This window comes from Ricinus communis, chromosome 1 (genome assembly GCF_019578655.1).
Source record: "Ricinus communis isolate WT05 ecotype wild-type chromosome 1, ASM1957865v1, whole genome shotgun sequence".
Lineage (NCBI taxonomy): Eukaryota > Viridiplantae > Streptophyta > Magnoliopsida > Malpighiales > Euphorbiaceae > Ricinus > Ricinus communis.
The window spans coordinates 29,556,584-29,577,337 of record NC_063256.1 but is presented as its reverse complement, the minus strand read 5'-3'; the positions used below and the strand labels follow the sequence as shown (position 1 = coordinate 29,577,337).

Sequence of the window (20,754 nt, the reverse complement as noted above, 5' to 3'; positions counted from 1 at the left end):
CCACTTGAGCTGCCAAGGCTGCAGTGGCATCCAACTAGTGTACATTCCCTTGACGTCCCGTCTTGCTCCTAGTAGTGTGCCACTGGTAATTGTTTGTGGCCATCTCCTCAATCAAGCTTTGGGCTTGCTCTGGTGTCTTGCTGCTTAAAGAACCATCTACAGCTGCATCTACCATCTGCTTAGTATCCAAATTCAAACCATTATAAAAAGTCTATACCTGTAACTAGATTGGAAGTCCATGGTATGGGCAGCATCGCAATAGGTCCTTGTACCTCTCCCAAGTGTCATACAGCGACTCATCATCAAACTGCATAAAAGAAGATATATCATTTCTAAGTTTAGCAGTTTTAGAGGGAGAAAAGTAATTAAACATGAATTTCTCTGCCAAAGAATTCCAGGTATTGATAGTGTTAGGGGGTAGTGACTGTAACCACCATTTTGCTCTTTCTCTCAAAGAAAATGGGAACAAGCGGAGACAAATTGAATCATCTATTGTCCCATTAATCTTGAAGGTATCACAAATCTCTAAGAAACTTGTTATATGTGCGTTAGGATCCTCATTCGGTAAGCCTCCAAACTGAACTGTTTGTTGCACCATCTGAATCACATTAGGCTTTATTTTAAAATTGTTGGCGGCAACAGCCGATCTCGTAATCCATGTTTGCATTCCCACTAGTGATTGTTTCACAAAATCATACATTGTCCAGTTATTATTATTGTTGTTGTTGGTGTCTGCCATTTCTATTGTAATGTTTCTCGATTCACTCTCATGTACGGCTTTCTCAACTTGAATCTCTTACTCCTCTATGTTCAATCGCTTTCTCAATTGCCTAAGGGATCGCTCTGGTTCTGGTAGAGGGTCTACTAAATCAAGATTGGATCTTCTGGTCATACACTACCTGAAACAACAGATAACTAACAACATAAATGAATAAAAGAATAAAATTGAACAAAAATAAACAAAGAATAAAGAATAAATGGATGAATTAACAAGAATATACAGTTCACAATATTTCTCAAAATAGAGAGTCCCCGGATACAGCGCCAAAAACTTTATGCATGCTAAACACGACTAGTAATCTATAGGCAAGTGCACCTATCAAATGTAATCTAATATGGCAAGTATCAATATCGTATCCCACGAAAATTAAGAAACTATTGCTACTACGCTATTCCTATTATCTAACCGATCAAAAGGTAGTAAAATCTATTAACTAAAGATGATTGATTATGCAATTGAAAGCTAAATTTTAATAAAGAGAATAAGAGTTGAAGAAAGACAATAAGATAAGTTAACCCAATTGGGGATCACTTTCGCTAGCTGGCTTACAAACAACAAATTATGAATTGATTGATTAAGAATTGTGATTTGTGGATAATTTCTTGAATGAATTGGCCTCTCTCTCGAGTTAACTAATTCCTAATCCTAAAGATCTAAAGCTGGAATCTCTTCCTAACAATTGATTTTAGAATAGCATTAATCTCTAAATTACTACTAATAAGAGTGTCTAATTCTTACTCCAGTAAGCTATTACACTTATCTCGAGGATGAAAATCACCTAATCACATAAGCAGTTGTCCAAACTAAATTGAATTTCTCAATTACAAAGGAGTTCTCAAATTGATTGAACAATAAATTTATTATACTTGAATGAAAACTACAATTTTAAATCAATAATCCAATCATTTAAGCACAAAGCAAGCCTAACATGGCTAAAGATCGCCCCCAAATGGGTTTGCTAGAACTAGTTACACATGTTTATGATTAAACTAAAACAGGAATTGAATACAAAGTAGACAAGAATCGAAAAGAACATGAACACCCTTTTCTCAAATGGTGAGATGTTATCTTCTCTTGAATAACTCTATTTTAACACTCTACAGCTCAGTTCTCTTTCTTCTTTCTCTTGAATCTTCGATCCAATCCTTAATAAGCCGCTATCTTGATGATGTTGAAGTACAATTCATCTCTGGTTTTCTCTTCTTAATCGTCTAGAAGTTAGCTCTAAGGGTTTGTCTTGGACACTTTAAAGTTTTTCTCCTTTTCTCTTTGTGTGACTCTCTTTTTTCTTTCTTTTTCTTTTCTTTTAATTTAGGTTTCGTGATTCAACAAGGCTTGGATTTGGGCCTTGTTGACCCGTATTGATCTAAAAGTGTACTTTCGGCCTTCTTCACTATGGCTTGGATTTGGGCCATGCTCCCCAGCATGGGCATGCTCCTTGGCCGTGTCACTCTTGGAAAATGTGTTGCAAATTGCTTCTTTTCACCCTAGGTAGAGCATTTTAGCATGCCTCTTGACTGTGACCTTGCTCCTCAGCACGGGTGTGTGGCCAGAGCGTGTTGAATAGTTTAACGCGCCCGATTCCTCCGTTTCTTCCCGATTCTGGTTCAATTTCTCTCTAACTTAGATGATGTGCCTAGAAAACTAAATGAGATACAAAGGAAACTAAAATAGGATGATTCTAATACAAAAGAACATAAATTGGTCTAAAAATAACTCAAGATCAAGCATGCAAATATGTGTAAAATCAAGGATATCAATGAGCTGAGTCTTGGGTAAGGATAAAAGGCTCCCACAAGTAAAAAGTGCTCTTTCTTGGGTCATCTCCCCATTCAAGGATCCATACGACGAAGGAAATTCACTCATTACTTGTGAGTGATGGTTAGTCAGGTGAGTCTTGGGTTGGAGCATGCCATTCTACACTAATCTCTCAAAGATCCTTGAGAGAGGTTGCATGAAGTTAGAAAACTTCATAAGTTATTGGACATTACTCACATCCAAAGTCCTACTCCTTCCAGCCTGATAATTCGGCCTTCCGCCAATTTGCGCAGTCATCCTTTTGTCATTTTCAATTTCTTCGACCTGAAGCCCATCATTATATAGGTTCATGAAAGTCTTTGGGTTCATCATTTAAAGTCTTTCGACCCATCTAAGAAGAACATTTCGAACCACTATACGAACTTGGTCCTTCTCAAAGGGCTTGTTCTTTATCAACCCAATCTTACTTTTCCATCTGGTCAAGAAATTAGAAGACTCATTCAATTTCTGCTTAGTGGACTCAAGATCTCTAATTGAGACTTTCAAATGAGTATTATAGTCATATTGCTTAATAAAAGAATTACATAAATTGCATCATTCAGCTTTGGTAGATTTTTCAAACCATGGTACCAGTTTACAATAGGTCCTTCTAGTGATAATATAAACAGTTTAACAATTTGGGTCCTACTCAACTATGTAGTTCCCATGACGGTGACATACTACTTTAGATAAAACTTTGGATCACTAGTCTCGTTGAACTTGTTCATCTCAGGCATCCTAAATTTTGTAAGCAGTTTATCTTCACCCGTTAATATCAATTCCTCAAAATCATAAGTCGGATCCAACCCTTTGATTTCCAGCATACCTTGCACTTTCTCAAGCTGGCGCTTAAACCACTTATAATTTTATCGGTGGCAAGGATTGTCTCCCTTTTGGCTTGGTCCAACACATACTCGAGAAAAATCCCAAAAATTTCAGGGCACTCCCCTTCTAGCAGGGTCTTCGGTATTGGCATTGGCAGCAATTTCAGTTACAACTACAACTGGGTCAATAGCAGTAGGGGGATTAGCTGGTGCAATCGAAGCAGTACGTGGAGCTTGATTTGCAGCCATTCCAGTCAAAAGCTATTGGAGTTCCTCCTGGATCACTCCCCTCAAATCATCGATGACGACATTCTTGAGGATCTCAACATCCTATTCATTAGCTATTTTGTTTGCCATTTTAGATGTAGCTCGAGTCTCACTTATGGAAGCTTGATGTCTTGGCTTTTCAAGGAGCTCTAACACAATCTGAATTCTCGATAAGAATGGTATCCTCTCCAGCCTTCAACTATCTTGTCTTCTCCAACCCAAAGGAGTGTCTATATGGCTAAAAATAAAAGGGTAGTGTGATACGTGTATGCATAAGATGCATGATGCACGTGTTATGCATAAATAAATAAGAGAAAAGGGTTAGCATACATTATACAAAGCATCCTTCCAACCTTATTACTCACATAGACGGTTCGTGGTGAGTCTTTCTTCCCTAGAATTTTGGGTTTGGTCTTTCTATCAGCAGAGAATAGTAGACCCAATACGCATGCCATAAACTCTCAAAGCAGATAAAACATACAAGGTAATTATGGTGATGGTCTCGATCGCATATCCAAGTTTCTTTATCGACTATGGCATTGTAATGCTTTTCATCCTAATTGGGAACACGCTAACTAGTCATTAAGACTAGCGCGAAGATGGGAGTCGCCACCCAGTTAAGCACCGAGACACTTTTACTAGTGAGTGACATTTCTTAAATTCTATAAGGAAGCTTTACACTACAAATCTAGAGATGGGTCTGGAAGCGAACTTCCTTATTTGTATATATTAGTCTTTAATTTTATTGTTTAGCAAATCATTCCCTATAAATACAGCAGTTCATACACAGGCATACCAAATAACACACATAATTTACCTAGGTCTTAGCTTATTTTATTAAGCCCAACCTATATTAAGGTTGTATATCTAGCTTACTAATTAATTATGCACATAACTCATATAATCTGGCCCAATTACAAATTATGCTTTAACTTCCAATCCTTTAAGTCTAATGGACTATATATTATAATAAGGCTCATTTTTGTGTGAATCTAGCTCTAATATAATCCAATCCTAACTAAAACATGGTAAAGCCCACTAAATCTACTTCAATTTTTAAAACTTAAGCCCAATCAATGTTGATTAGCCTATTGGACTACAATTTTCATGTTGGGTCCAATTTCTCAACCTAAAGTCTAGGTGTCCATTTTTTGATTAGGCAATCATGTTACAATTATTTATTATACATTAAACCATGAAACAAACAAAAATAAAGAACAGAGAGATAAATCTAGCAATTACAACCTAGCCTACAACCAAAATTGCAAAGAAAAGCCATAAAACCTAACTATAGTACACAAAACTGATGAAAATACATCAAGAACTCGCGATACACAAAAAATAGGGCAAAAAGGTGTAGAGCCAATCAACTCTACGGCATCCAGATTAGCTTTTTTAATTTTTTGTGTATTCCTCACGTCCTAGAGCCGATTTTAACATGCATAGAAGGTAAAAAAAACAATTAGAATGAGAAAAAAAATGAAATAAAAATAGAAAATAATAATTGATTAAGCTAGAAACCCTAAAAAGTAATACAAAACCCCTAAAAACTAAAAACACAGTGAATAGGAATGGCAAATAAATCATATAACTCTAATTAACTAATTTGCTTACAAACTCATGATGAAAATAAAAATCTAATCATATAATCCTATGCATGTGATTAATCAGATTCTAAAACCCTAATGTTGGCATATTATTAAATTTCAAAATCCTAATCTTCTTACTATCAGATTCTAAAATCTAATAAATTAGTAACATGCAGATTAATAGAAAATCCTCCTCTAATCATATTAATCATAAAAATAAAACAATAAAATTAGCCCTAATCATATTCTAAGGAAAAGCATAAAAAAATAAAAAGAAAACAAGGAAACTAGTTTAGAGTGATTTTGATGATGATGGATGCATGTTAGGGAATCTTGAGGTTGTCACCGTAGTTGATAGTTTTGCGAGTATCAGGTGATGAAGAAGCAGTTCAATCGAAGATTGGTTGGGTATCTAGTGTTCAGTATTGGGAAGGCTTTTGTCGACTTCAAAAAAGGGTTTCCAAAAAATAGTTCTTTTCTAGTCTTCTTTCTTAGTGACCTAAACCCTCAGTGATGAACATAAGTATCTTTCAATCAATATTAGCTTTTGTAAATTTTCTCTTCTCTTGTTCTCTAGTTTCTTGTTGTTCCTTGTTGTTAGCCCTAACCCTATTTATAGAGGTAGGGTTTCAAAAGAAACCTTAAAGGAACTAATAATCTTACACTTTTTAAAAAATAATTGATAAATATCCAATATTAATCCTTTAAAATTTGAATAAATGTCATTAAAAATCCATGATTATCGTCAATTACCTTCTAGAATCTGTATCTGGACGTAAAAGCGTCTCGAAAAAATGACGTCGAAGGAGAAAACCTTAATGGACTACTTTTTATGAAAGGCCCAAATTAAGTGATCTTAGGTCTAAATATGGTCGAATTAATTCAATTAAAGCATGATAAAGATTCACAAAGTCTATATAGATTTAAAACCCAATTACTAATGATTAACCTAATGGCCTATAGTTTTCATACCAGGTTTAATTTAGGCAATTACATAGTAGATATTTGGCATGCATCCCAAATAAAGAAAAAAATAAATCTATCTATTACAACCCACCTAAAAGTAAAAAATGAAAAAAAAAAGGCTAAAACTAAGTTACAATTCATAAAATCACTAAAATATATCATAAACTCGAAAATCAAACTGAAACCATGCATAGTTGATCAACTCGTTATGTGTGGAGAAGAGAGTAGAGATGATAATGTCTAGATTTTGTTGATGAAGAGAAGAATAAAAAGGTAGGTAGAAGGTGGGTTGGTGGAGTGGTATCAACGTATGGGCCTAAGAGATTTTTATGGTAAATGATTATTAGACTCTAGTGATGCATTATCGTTTTACCTAAAAAGTGTGACTGAATAATGTTTGAAGATATTTCTATTATTTTTTTTATGAAATTACATATATGGTACTACAATTAGCATTTATAGTAGCTTGTCTCATATTTGCAAGGAGTCTCGAAAAGAGAGAAGCCGTGGTGGTCCCCCAGACCGCCCGGATCCCACGATAGGATAAAGCTACATTTATGGTGCGTCAGATTTCATCTTTTCCTTGGAATGTAAATGACATCATTCTCCCATCATATGCACACTGTTCAATGCTCCTATCATTTATTCCTAGAAGGGCAACCAAGACTGAGCATGATTTCTAGTGTAAACAGACTGTTGGAGTTGACGTGCAAGACATTTGAAAGTTGACAAAAAAACCTTAGTATGTGACGTCGTTTTGCATAGCTCTTTGCTGGCGAGGAGAGGGTGAGAAAGCAAATCAATTTGAAATTGATTTGAGGAACATTGTTCATAATGTTTTCTCTTTTATTCTATTGGTATGATTATTATTCATTCATTATTTAAAATTATTTTAAAATATTTTATAGTAATGAGTCTAAGTTAATGAGTTGAAGTAGAATTTTCTTAAATTTTTAAATTAATGTATATAAGAATTACATGAGAAAAAATTATATATAATAAATTAATAATAATTAGTCCAATTATTGACATTCACGTGCAATGTACGTGAATAAATATTAATTAGTATTAAAAAGTATGAGCCAAATATTTATTATTAGTTGTATAATACAATTAGAATATATCAATCATCTATCATCGAGTGTATAGACGAAAGTATAATATTTTCCTATATCTAATGAATATTGTATATATATGAAGTTATGATTAAGAATTGAGATTCTTTTTTGTTCGGAATAGATCATATTTATAATTCCTATCTCTTATTTGTTAAGATTTCATTAAAAAATTAAATTTAAGAAATTTAAAAAATAAGTTATATTTATTAAATAACTAATCTTAATCATTAATTTTGAATTCAATAGTTAAGGTTATATAAATTTGATTTATCATGTTCAAGTTGAACATGAAAAAATTTTAATCTAATAATAAACACAGTAAAACCTCGTTATAGTCATGCACTTGAGACCAAATAAAATATATGATTATAAAAAAATTATAATTTAATAGAGATTTAATGCTAATTTTTTTATTTAATATTTAATCTTGTTAGTAAAAAGAGACAAAACAATAATACAGTAAGAAAAAACATATCATAACATATATTTTTTAAAAATATGTATATATATATTACTATATAGAAATTTTTTTAAAAAAATTAAGGCTTAAAAAACTTATAACTTATTACAATACAAAGTCTATCCCTGTTTATAACTAGCCCAAATTAGAAACCATCTATTTTATACCTATTTAGAAGATATTCCTATAGTTTCACAATAAAGAGATTTTACCCGAGTAGAATGCTACTTTAAACTTTTCCCTTCTAAAATTTCAAACTTGTATAAACCTTCAATCAATTCTTGTTCATCTGAAGAATAAATTAAAGAGCAACAACATCTAGAAGTCCCAGAGTTTCCACCCTATAAATCAGTACTTGGTCAATTTCCTCAAGATAGTGTCCCGAAGAATTACGTTTTTTATATGCCAACTAGATGGCAGTAAAATAAAAATCTAGCAAACAAATAAAATAAAATAAAATAAAACTACAACAGTAAGGTAAATATGGCCGACATTGATAAGTTTGATTTGGAAACAAGATTTTCCAATGAAAGCACTGTAAAAAAATACAAAGACTCCGACTTGCTTCAGTTTCTCTGCCCCAAAATCTCAAAGCTTCAATAGGATGCCCTTCCTAGCTGAAATGGTTTTCTTTCTGGAACTTTCGTAGGAACTGCTAAACTTGGCTCAAACCAACCAGTTTTCTCCACCATATGACGGAGTAGGTTGCCGACTATATAAGAAGCACCAGAGGCCATGACCCCTATGCTGACAAAGTAGAATATGGTGCTGATATAAGATTTGGGTTGCCTCTGAACATGAGCCTTTCCAATAGCTAGTAAAATAATGCATACTAGTGAAACACTTCCTACAACTGCAAGCTTGAGATCTTTATCATCACTCTTGTAAAATGAGAAGCCATAGATCACTGGAGGTACCAAGCCAAAAATGAGGAATGATATAATAGCTACTGTTGCATGAAGTGAAAAATTCTCCCTTCGTCCGAGTGTTACTTGGTAGCGGTCTTCCTGCTCATTTGTTCGAGACGACCCAGCAGAGTGATTGTTTTTCAAATCGTTGAGCTGTAAGACATGATTCCAAGATTAACATGCAATGTAACTGGAATAACAGAAATGGAGCAGATTCCACAACAGCAGTGCGGCTAGAAGCTTGTCAAATAACTATGCTGATCATATGTTTCTAAAGTTATCTTCGAAGGCTTTATGGAGGAGATTCCACGACAGTATAAGGTAATGCAGCTTAATTAAAATTGTCCTTTCATTGTCATATTATAATCTCTGCCTAAAATTAAACAAAATTTAAGCAACAAATGCATTAAATATCCTAATCATTACTAAGAAGTGAATACGAATATTACTCACATTGTGACCAATGATGAAAAGTCCACCAATCAAATTTGCCAATCCCAGGGCTAAAATATTCACTGCAAATATTGTAAGGTCAACCAAGTGGTAAGATTTTTTCAAGTAAACTTCTGCAAAACAATAGGAACGTAATAAAAAGTGGCTTGTGCTTGTTCACGCTTAAAGCCCAATGGACATTTGCGTGTGGGAATGTGTTAAGAGATGTAAACTATTCTTGAGATTTCACCTAACAACTTACGCTTTTGGGTGGAATGATTCTTTGACAATTTTAAGGTCATGCATGACACATCCCTATAGCATGACCTGAGTAAGTGTCACTTATGCAAGTTACATACACCATTTAGCAAAATGTATGAAGTTTCCAAAAGTAATGAATAAATTATTTTCTGATAGTATATGTAGATTAATGAACATTACAGATTCGAAATATGAAGCCACTAGCCAAACTTGGCAAGAATTGAAGCCACTATCAAACTTGGCAGGAATTGAAAGTGTAACCACAATTTCTTTTGCAAAAGATGCATGAGCCTGTATAGTGGTTTATTGCGAGGAAGGTTTGACTCCATACCCTAATGGATGGAACATATTTCACAGGTTGCACATACCATAACATTTAAAGAAAAAAAAGAAGACTTCCAACAAAACTGGATGAATTTGTTCAGTAAATTGACCAATAACATAGAGTAATACCATGGAAAAGACAAGTAAGGCTTACGTGTAGCAGAACCAGCACCAGCTGCAGATGACACAACACCTAGACTTGTGATAGATTCTATTAAACCACCATATACAATGCTCTTCAAAATGTCGACAGAAATTCCAGCACCTCCTTGTTCACTTGTATATGTCTGAGTCCCACTTTGCAGCAAGCTCGTGGCTTCTGTCGAACCATCATTGTTTTGTGCCCTCTGAGAAGCTGCAGGTTCCACCGGCATTGTTTCAACAAAAACTATCACATCATGCCCTGCATCATATTGTCATGTCAAAAAGATTTAACAGAAAGAAGTTTGTGGCCACATATATGCAAAGTATGTGAGCCCTAATAAAGCACTGGAATTATTGACAAGGTTACATGAGGGCAAAAATCTAAGGAATAACTTAAGGAAAAAAAGAAACTGCTGCCAAAATCTAGGACATACCCTTACTCTTTTCCACAGCATCACTCGTCTCTCCAACACCAGTTTTCAATGTTTCCAGAACTGGAGTTCCTTGGGTTGAAGAAAACATATTTCTTCTAGACTCATGGCCTACAACAGTTGAACCATTTAGTCCATCAGCAAACAACTTGGTGGGCAATGGAGTGCCTAGTATTAATGAGGCCTGATCATTTTGAGTAGCATTTTGTTCCATTGCTGTTCTGATATTCTTGTCTATCTGTGACTGGTCAGGCACTAAAGATCCACAAGTTGAAGAGACTAAAGCATTCACACCAGCTTGCATAGGTCTGAATGAGGCATCTTCAGCAGGTTCTCTATTGTTAACCAGAACGCCAGGAAGGAGTGTTGCTGAATGATCTTTCCTGTCTTGATCTAACATCGTATCTGTAGAACAATGTGAGTTTTAACTGTTGAACAATCCACCATAACATAGTTGACATATGCACAAAACTGCAAAAATGAGAAAACAAATATGCATGGAATCTAGCCAGACATTTAACATATAGAAACTCCTTAACATATGTCCTAATTCAGTATCATATAATGTTGATATCGTCAAAAGAACTAACTAGTTCCAGAAATTACAGGAACATGCACGTGGAAATTGGTAATGTTACTGATGAAATAATAAAAATATAGAAGGCAAGACTTGACATTAATTTGATGAAAGACAAAGATATCCAGACTTGAGAAGCACAAATGAAGGTTGGGAAATGATTTTCTGCAGAGACACAAAATATAGATGCACATGCCAAGGTGGTAACTGCGAAAATGCCCCATATCAAGAGTAGAAGCTAGGAATAAATGTAAATAACACTTCTCAACAGTTCTCATGAGCAGCTGCAAAAATGGCCAGATTAGTTAAAAGATGTCAAGTAAGGTGACAATTAATCTGAAACTGTTTAGCTCATTCCTAAAAAGCTGATCTGTAAGCAAACAGAAGAAAAAGGTAAACCCTAGAAAACTTATTGATGCCCAGAAAATACATTATGGACATAACCAAATGATGTCCTTTGTGCTATGGGCCTTTTCGTAGAATCTTGATTTAGCATTAGACTGGCTGATATCAACCGCGCACAAGCATGTATGCATATGTGCACAACCCAAGAGAAAATTTTTCCCATACCTGTAATGACTTTTTCAGTTGCATCATCTGATTTCTTTCCCACACTTGTAGATGCATTTTCAAGATATGTACCATCTTCTGTTGAAAATTTCACAAACTCCTTTCTAACTACTGGGGATGCAATTCCCAAATCATTTACTGGTCCAACCGGTGGAGAAACAGAAGAGACAAGACTGTTCTGATCAGGCAGTGCCTCACTTCCTGCTGCCAAAATGTTCAGTTGAAGAATTAATCACAGTAACTGCTTTTAACCCAAAGCAGAACTGATTCTAAACTAGCAACGGTACCAAAAACTTACTAACTGGTTATGTTGCTTATCATCATACAGATCATAATTTTCATATATATAAGCATGCTCTATAAGCTGGGAGGAAGACAAATACGAAAACATTCAGACATGAACATAAGCATGTAAACATAGAACAAACACCATCAGCAAGACTTTCATTTATTTGATGCGGCTGTGTGGACTAAATTCCTTGGGCCCACATGTCCAAGTTGAGGACTCTAGGCCAGGTATCTGCATAAATTCAACAAAAACAGCCCAAGGGATTATTCAGACAAGTTCGTAATTGTTGGTTTAGGGAAGCCATTTGCTGCATGAATTTCTATTTTGAAAGATAATAGAGAAAATGTGATAACTGAGGGGTACATGGATACGCTTTATAGCAAAAGAAATAAAGTCTATTAATAATTACTTGATTGCATCCGACCATCATTTCAAAGGCCTGTATGGACATGAAAATGATGCACAGTAAACTATATGAGAATATGCAAGGAAGCAACTCTCATTTAGTCGAAAAACTTCTGCAATATCAGTCATCACATTTTGTTTGTTGGCCAATTTTTATTTCCCCATAAACTAATAGTGTTTGTACTTCTATATGTCATCTTTATTTCCTAAGTTTCAATATGTTCAATATTTCAGTTACAGAACTGCCGTTTCTTCACTCTAAACGATAACTATGGCTAGACTATATTGGGTCACATTTCCAACTCCATGTCAAGAAAAAAAACTGGTATGTCCATCATATGCCAAAAAGATATGTTTAATCCAATTGTACCAAATTGAAAAACAGGGCCTCGACAAACATAAAAAAAAATAAAGCAGCTAAAAATGTAAATGAGATCATTCTGTTCAAAAGTAAGTCTTCATAGGATTCAGAACCAAACTGTACCCTGTTCGATAGCCATTTTCTTCTTATCGGTTGCAAAAATAGAAAACAACCAATTTCTGTTTGTTGCAGGCCCCTTTCGAAGATTTTGCACATTTTCAATCCCAGTGCTGTCTCCAAAAAGCCGAAACGACTTAAAGCAGTGACCTGTCAAATTTGACAAATTAGTTAAGCTTGTAGTCCACAGTAAGATCTTAGATGATACAAATGACAGCAATACTTGAATGTGAAGCAAAGTCATGTGAGAACTCATCTATCATACATAAACCTCAACTAATAAGAACTATCATATCTCTTTAGTGACCCAACTTTCTTTTCTAAAGCTGATAAGAAAAAGGATTTTATATGTAGACCTCCTCTTGAAAGGAGGAGAGGCATGGCCACCAACCAAACAATGATCAAAGTAGTGACATTAGCAATTGACACAATATTTATAAGCTAGCCTACTTGAAGTAGAATTTCTCTAGAAATCATCAAGAATGGGCTTATTTGATCACCATCATCAAAGTGGCTATATCACTAAGAAATTAACAAGATAAATAAAAGGATTAGTTCTTCACTGAGCAGGGGTAGAATTAGTACCTGTAGGTATGAAAAAGCTAAAACAGGATAAGCATCTGAATATCTCTGGTCCCCTGTTGCTATTATAATCATCAGCCATCCCTGCTGCATTATCACTTGAGTGAATATTAACTGTGTCACGAGCTTCAATCTTGGTTGAAGTGGCACTATTGACATCTAACTTGGAGCTAAATATTCTATCTGGTTTATTATGCTTTGATTTATGATGTGCATTTCGAATTTTTGGTTTTCTTCTACGAAGGATAACCCGTCTGGTAATACAAGAGTTACAGTTAGGGCAATACAAATCATGAGTATTTTGCTTCTGTAGCACCCTCTCAATATCTAATTCTGTCTCTTCCTTGTCAGCTTCTTCTATTAAGTCAAAATCCCCTGCTACTCTAGTTTCATTGTTAAAAGACACTGATTTTGAATTTTGTTCTTCGTGTGACTTCTCTAAAGCTGTTAAACTTGAATTAGCAAACCCTCTACAGCCCAAAATTTCCCCACATTGATCATTCAATTCCCCAATCAGAATTTCCTGATTCTCCACATCTTTTACTTGGACATCTGCATCTCTGGAATTTGTCTCAGAAGTAGAACTTGTAACACTATCATTCTTCATTTCAAGAACTTCATTGACAGTTTCAGTACCTGCAAGCAAGCAGCAGCTTAATATATTCATTCATGAAGCATAGGTGGACCAGATATGCACATCGATGATTGCATAACTAGAAAAAAGAAAAAAGAAAAAGAAAAAGAAGAAGAAATATAAAGAAGATATCAGAGGATTATGTCAACATTATGAATTTACGATAGTCTAATAGCAGTAGATATATCGGTTATCATCCCCGACTGAACAGAGTGATTTTTCACAAACACCTACAATAATCTCAAAATTGATATTTACAAGGCAGACAAAAGCATATATCACAGATATCACAAACTTTTGCCTGCCAATGACAAAGGAAAGTTAACAGTCATTATCACTAATATCATTAGATCCATGGACAACAGACACCAGTGTGCTGCATTATAGTATTACCCTATGAAATTACACTTCTTAACACTCTTTTTAAAGGGAACTTCAAACTGCATTTTCACTAATGGTAACTGTTAGCATTTCCCCTAGGAATCTACTGACCTTTAGTTTCAAAAATAAAACACGGTCGCCGTTGATTATGGATTTTGACATTCATTGGCGTGTCCAAGTATTTTTTAATGTTTTGATTAAGATCAACCAAAGGACTTCCCATGCAATAGGTCCAGTTGCAGTGGCGACATTTCCATATTCCTTCAGTCAAAAACAAGGAAAAATAACAGATAATTTTCCAAATACCAGATATTTTAGAGTATCTACACAAGTAACAAGAACACTCAAATTTCTAGATGAAATGATCTCACAATCAAGGACTATGACACTTAGTTTCTATTTACTATTTTTATCTTACTTATAGATTCAATAAACATTTAAAAAAAATTATAATATCGGGAACCGATCCCTATTCTAAAACTGGAACCAGGGCGAACGTGTGCAGCAGATATCATTCAAGCCCAACACACAAGTAGGGAAGTAGAACAAGTAATTAAATCCAGTAATATTGATAACATGTGTTCTGCATACAATTTCATCAAAGTTCGTGAACATGATCAAACCAGGTGTTAGGAATTTACATAATTATGATAATTATGAAAAACTTATGGGTCAATTTTAAAAAAATAAAATAAAAGCAATAATGAGAGTAGAAAACGGAAAGAAAGGAAAATAAATAAGCCAAAAGTAGGAGAAAAACTAGAGGGAACTACCATCGTGTTGGTCAAAGTAAACGCTATTATTATCACCGTAATGAGTCTCCCTATTTTCTTTAGCAGCAGAATCACTCTCATCTCCATTTGCAGCACCCAATTCATTACTGCCATTGCTAATACTAGTGCTACAATAATGAATAACATTGCCATTGCCATTCTTATTATTGTAATTGTTGCAATTGTTGCTGTGCCTCCTCTGCAGAGCCTCCTCCTCCTCCACCTCCTCCAGCAATTCCTCTTCGTATACCAAATTATGTTGATTGCTTTCCATTGCCATGCTAGCTTTAGGGAGAGAAAGGGAGAGTTGATGATGCAGAAAAAGAGAGAGAAAATGAGTGGGAAAGGGTCAGATCACAGCTAAGAGATGAGGTATATTGATATATTATATAGCAGTCATTGAATTTCAACGTCCACCATTTCTATACTTTTTATCTGTCCGTGTCTTATTAATTAACATACATCCACAAAACATGCACAGACAATGTTCCTATTAATACACAAAAGTTACCAACTTCTTATTGATAAAAAATAAAGTTACAACTTCCTTACCGCCAGCCACTAACCATTACCCCACTATGCTTTAAAATGCATGTAAGCTTTAACTGTTTATCTTTATTACTAAATTACTTTTATAATTTTCTTTTTAGGAAAAAGCCAAAAGCTATGAAAACAAAACCTTAAACAATTTGGGAAAGTTAATTAAATATTGAAAAAATAGTCAATTTGCCCTCAATTTATATTTAAAGGTCAAATACATGTAATTTAAATTTTTCCAGCAAAAAGCTCTTTAAATTTATGGCTAATTGTTAAATACATCTAATTTAAACTTTTTCAGCAAATAGCCCATGAATTTGTGTCGAATAGTCAAATACAATCAATTTAGTCTTTTTTAAAAGTGGAATGACATTAGATTTTTAGATTTTAATTGAATTATAAAAATTTAAAATAATATTTATTTTATTAATTTACTGATATAATATCTAGTGACGCCCTATACACGAACGTATTTAGCAAAATTTAAAACTTGGATATAATTAATAAAAAATAACAAGTATTAGATAGTCAAATTTTAACTTTTTAAGGATTAAATAAGTTAAGTTTTAACATTCTAAGGATTAAATATGTTAAATTTTAATTTTTTTAATAAATAGGCCTATAACTTATTATTTTTGAATCAATTTAATCCAAATTTCTAATTTTACTAAATACACTTTTGTTTAGCGCGTCACTAGATATTGTATCAGTAAATTAATAAAATAAATATTATTTTTAAATTGAATGTGTTTTGATAGGTCCAAATTATATATAAATATTTAGGTATTTTAGAGCTTTAATAATATGATTTCTATATAAAATATGGTGAAAATATATGTTTTTACCTCACTTAAGCTTAATTGTCTATTTTCAGGTAATATTAACCAAGAGAGAAAAATATGGAGCTAAATACTCAAAAAGAAGCTTAATTGGACATGTTCGTGTCAAGACCCAAGATTAAGACGCATCGACTGCTATTTGCAAGGTCTGGCCAAAAGTTGCAAGGCCCAAGGGACATTTTAATCATTTTGTATAATTATTAGGATTTATATTAAGAGTTATTTATGTGATAGCATGACAAGGCTGTCGCGTGCCTATCAAAAATAACCTAACTAGACCTTCTAACTATGTAGTCGGGCAAGCAAGGGCCGAATCCCTAGAGACTGAAGTAGTAAAAACTAGCTAATCTTGACTTTAATTAATGCTAAGTAAGTAACCAAATCAACGATTGAGGAAGAGTTAATCTAAGTCTAATTAACGCAAATAATAGTAATGAGAATAAATTCAAGGATAAAAAGCACCTAGAGTTAAGTATCCCCACTAGCACAATTAACACAAATATAAGTTCCTACCCCAAACTAACTAAATAAATGTTCATAAGGAAAGGTAAACCCTATAAAATACCATTGATCTCTCCCGAGTATCAATGGCTTCCCTAATATGCAATCAAAACCTACTCCCGTGGAATCATGCAAATTAAAGACATTAAACTCAATACCCTGACTTCCTAACAATCTGTTTTACCTATCCCATGGAGAATTTCATGTCCTTAATTGAAATATTCAAATCCGTCAAAATTCAATTCCCATTGTGATAAAGATAATGGAATCATAACAATACTAATTATCCCTAATCTAGTATTGGAATATGCACAATCAATTAAACAAGAGCAATTAAATAATTAATTTGGAGAATTAAAGGAACAAATCATTCACCAATCATGGCTAGGGTTCACTTAGCCCTAGATTAGAAAACTACTCACTCATGATAGTTAAATAAACAAAATAGATTATAAAAGAAAACATAATTAATAACAGCTTAAAAAGGAAAAAGAAAATACTTGGATTGATAAATGAATGATGAGGTCTTTGATAAATCTTCAAAGCATGAAGAAAAGTAATATAAAATAGAGAAAGAAAACACAGCCTAAAACTAAGGAGAGAAGGAGAAGGGAGCTCCCTTTTTTAGGTTCTTTACAATCTATTTATATCATAGGATATCCAGGAGTTTGGCTAGGTTTTCACCCTATAAATTCGACTAGACAGGTGTCTAAAACGCAGTTTTGCAGATCCAGCCATGGACAGGCCGCGACGTGGCATTGTAGGCCGCGAGCAGGGGGTGTAGTGGACTGTTTCTTCACTTTATCATTAGCCTTGAAAGCCAAGTCGCGGAGTGACCGTGGGATAGCTTCTCTTGTTCGTTTCGTAATATAAAATCCTCCTAGGCATGAGTATCTCTTTAACATCGTGCTTGACCATGAACGACTCTACAAACATCCTCGCCAACACCTAGCAACTCGAGTCAATTCTTACAAAAACAAAACAAAATGAACCCGAGGAGAGAAATATCAAAAATAACAAATAATAGCTCTAAAAGATTAAAAATGCGAAGATAACATGAAGAACAACGTATATATATAGCATATAAAATGCAAATATTATTGCATTTTCAAATTTCCCCATACTTAACCTTACTCGTCCTCGAGGAAACAAAACAAAAATAAGAAAAACTGTACTAACAAAGCAATAAAATCCTAACTCACTGTCGTAGGAATCACGGTTGCACTTAGCATGTGCAACAAGCCCTTTAAACCCCTAGGTTACCCTAGCGGACGAGTAAGGTCTCGTGAAGGTTTTCAGAATGGCTTACCTACAAAGTCGAATAATGAACATCCAAACCAATAAATTCAATCAAGTAACAATTATGAAAACTTAAAATCATTTTAGGAACTATGTTAATGTCACAAATCAACGAACCTGGAATGAAACAGTAAGTCGATAACACCCTTCAATGGCCAACTAATCTTACCGCTTCCTTCCCCTAACTCAGTCATATGCATGTAGCTTCTCAATTTAGTTCTGTAAAAGAAAACAAATTAAGTCTTTTATGTGTTTAAAAAGGTAGCATCATCATCACTCAACCTATTCTTCGTTCACGCACGTCGACACTTTTGTACTCTTCATCTTTAGACTTGCCTCTCATCTTTCTCCACTTATTTTGGGGTGGCACAAACACGGGGGTCATGAATTCCTTGTAATAGGGTAGGCTTGGTTAAAATAGGGTAAGACAACGTTATTTAAGGATGTGGTGCTCATATCCTAATAAAAGAAAATAAAATCTACTCCGACCAACACAACTATTTCCAAATGTTAGGTTCATTCTCTTTTTTTTTCTTTTCTCTTTCTTTTTTCTTTTTTTTTGTATATCAGGAAATTATGTGCTTCTTTCCCGAACTTTTTCACTTCCTTCTTTTTTTTTTGTATATTGGGAAATTATGTGCTTCTTTCCCGAACTTTTCACTTTTTTTTTGAAAATAAACTAACACTTTATTTGAGTAACAAACTTTACAACTTTTCTTTTGTATCATAAACTCCATATTGACATATAAAGCATACATTGTAGTAGCATACTCCGTAAAATCCAAACAAAACCTACAAAAGGGCTCTAAGGCATGTAATGTAGGGTGTTAAGAAATGGGATCAAAGCTCAACATGGTTTAACCTAGAGGGGAATGTAAAATAAAAAGAAAAATGATCGAATAATCCTAATCCTAAAATTTGAGGCTCTAACTACCTAAAGGAATCTTCAGTCATCCCCCCACATATGTGTCACAAAGTCTCGAATAGAACCAAGGCAAGTCCAAGAATCATACTACATAAGAGGAAAATATCTAATCACACATGAAAAACAGAGACTAATTCAGATGTGTCAGTCTATATGGCTCAAATTCCTCACAAGTTACTCAAGATACATGCATTAGTCGAGTTGGGGCCTGGAAGATAATTCTAGCCACAACCCATTGCCAAGAAAGGATTTACACATCATTATCGGATAATTCAATCCAGTGTCAATCAACTCATGACAAGAACTATAGAAAAATATTTTTTTCTTTTGAAATTACTTGCTATATAAATTGGCTTGGAATGTTCAATTTTTTTTCATTTATTATTTTTTTTAGCAACATTAAAAAAACTAATACATACGCTAATACCCTCCCCTACACTTAAATGTTGCAGTGTCCATAGTGCAAAAGCAAAATATAAACATAAGTAAAAGAGAGAGGTACTCACAAAATCTCACTAAAGAGGATGAGGAGGGTTTGAAAACCCTTGTGACTACATCCAAGTACTTAGATTCTCCAGAGCGAGTTTGATTGACGTATGGTTGAATCGGGCATAAAAAATCCAGCAGATTGTTCCCGACTTTCCTAAAAGAATCAAGCAATTCAAAACCTAGGTTTCGAATTAATTAGGGCATTTCATTGTTGGTTACAAAATCCCTGACTAATGAAGAGTAAATTCAATCAAGGTTTTGTGCAACTTCAATGAATGCCGAAGATTTGAGCTGAAAATATTGCAGCTATGAGTTGATGAAGAGGCTAGAGAAAGTGCAGCACCGAACATAAGGCTCGAGCTGTCGCCTTTAATTGCGATGAGACGGGTCGCGACTAGGCTGCTATGATTATAGGTGCATCGCGTCCATCCCGTAGAGTAGACTGGTTGTCTCCTTTCTTTTCGCTGTGAGGTCACGATCTGGTAGTGGCTCGAGATATTAGGTCGCAACCTTGCTATGGAGCGGACTGCCACGTGTGCTATTTTATTTTGAGAGCCTCGGGTTACCTGTGGTTGAGAGTAGTCGACTGTGAGGTGGTTGTGGACTAGACTGCCTTCATTCTCTCGCTTCCCCCCTTTTTTTCTCTTTTTTTTTCTTTACTAATTTGGTGAGGGCATGAGTACCTATTAAAAAAAATGAAATGAAAGAAAAAAAATAAGAATAAGGCTTAAGCTAAAATGATGTGCGTAAAATACACACATCTAAATGGGGTTTTTAAGATTGATTTTATGGACATTTGGATGTGAATTGGTCCCAACACTCACCCTATGCGTTTGTTTGTGTGCATTAGGTTCAAAAGAAGTCAAAGAATGATAAAGGGAAGAATTGGAGCATAATTGGACGTCAAAGCTGCCGAAACAAGATAAGTACGAGCATGAGGAAGCTGAACATGGCTGTGTTGGTTTCAACACTGGCCGTGTTCCCAATACGGGAACCAACACGGCCGTGTTGGGCTACATCAAACATCAAAGAAAAATAAGTTCTTAGGGAGCACAGCCACAAAGAGTAACACGGCCAGGAACACCAAACCGTGTTCCCAACACGGCCAGGAATACGGCCGTGTTGGCAGCGACAGGGGGAATTAATTAAAAGAACGAAGAGAGGAAAGAAAAA

At 34.5% G+C, this 20,754-nt stretch overlaps 1 protein-coding gene and 1 non-coding gene across 4 annotated transcripts; one reads left to right on the top strand and one right to left on the bottom strand.

The window, feature by feature from the left end:
• The first annotated feature begins 233 nt into the window (after nucleotides 1-233).
• Nucleotides 234-340, top strand: LOC112534239. The gene has a single exon (XR_003078540.2). It is a non-coding gene; the product is annotated as a small nucleolar RNA R71 (small nucleolar RNA).
• Nucleotides 341-8,024: 7,684 nt separating this feature from the next.
• Nucleotides 8,025-15,442, bottom strand: LOC8276854 (membrane protein of ER body-like protein). 3 transcript variants are annotated; one of them, XM_015717188.3, is made up of 8 exons: nucleotides 14,992-15,442; nucleotides 13,207-13,839; nucleotides 12,628-12,771; nucleotides 11,450-11,653; nucleotides 10,306-10,707; nucleotides 9,882-10,130; nucleotides 9,164-9,225; nucleotides 8,025-8,863 (listed from the first exon to the last, which is right to left on the bottom strand). In XM_015717188.3, the coding sequence occupies exons 1-8, from the start codon at nucleotides 15,269-15,271 to the stop codon at nucleotides 8,399-8,401; spliced, it is 2,439 nt and encodes an 812-aa protein (XP_015572674.2). In that variant the 5' UTR covers nucleotides 15,272-15,442; the 3' UTR covers nucleotides 8,025-8,398. The 3 variants fall into 3 exon arrangements, with proteins under 3 accessions (XP_015572674.2, XP_015572675.2, XP_015572676.2); XM_015717189.3 differs by having other exon boundaries at nucleotides 11,450-11,650; nucleotides 14,992-15,441; XM_015717190.3 differs by lacking the exon at nucleotides 14,992-15,442 and adding an exon at nucleotides 14,330-14,959.
• Nucleotides 15,443-20,754: the final 5,312 nt, after the last annotated feature.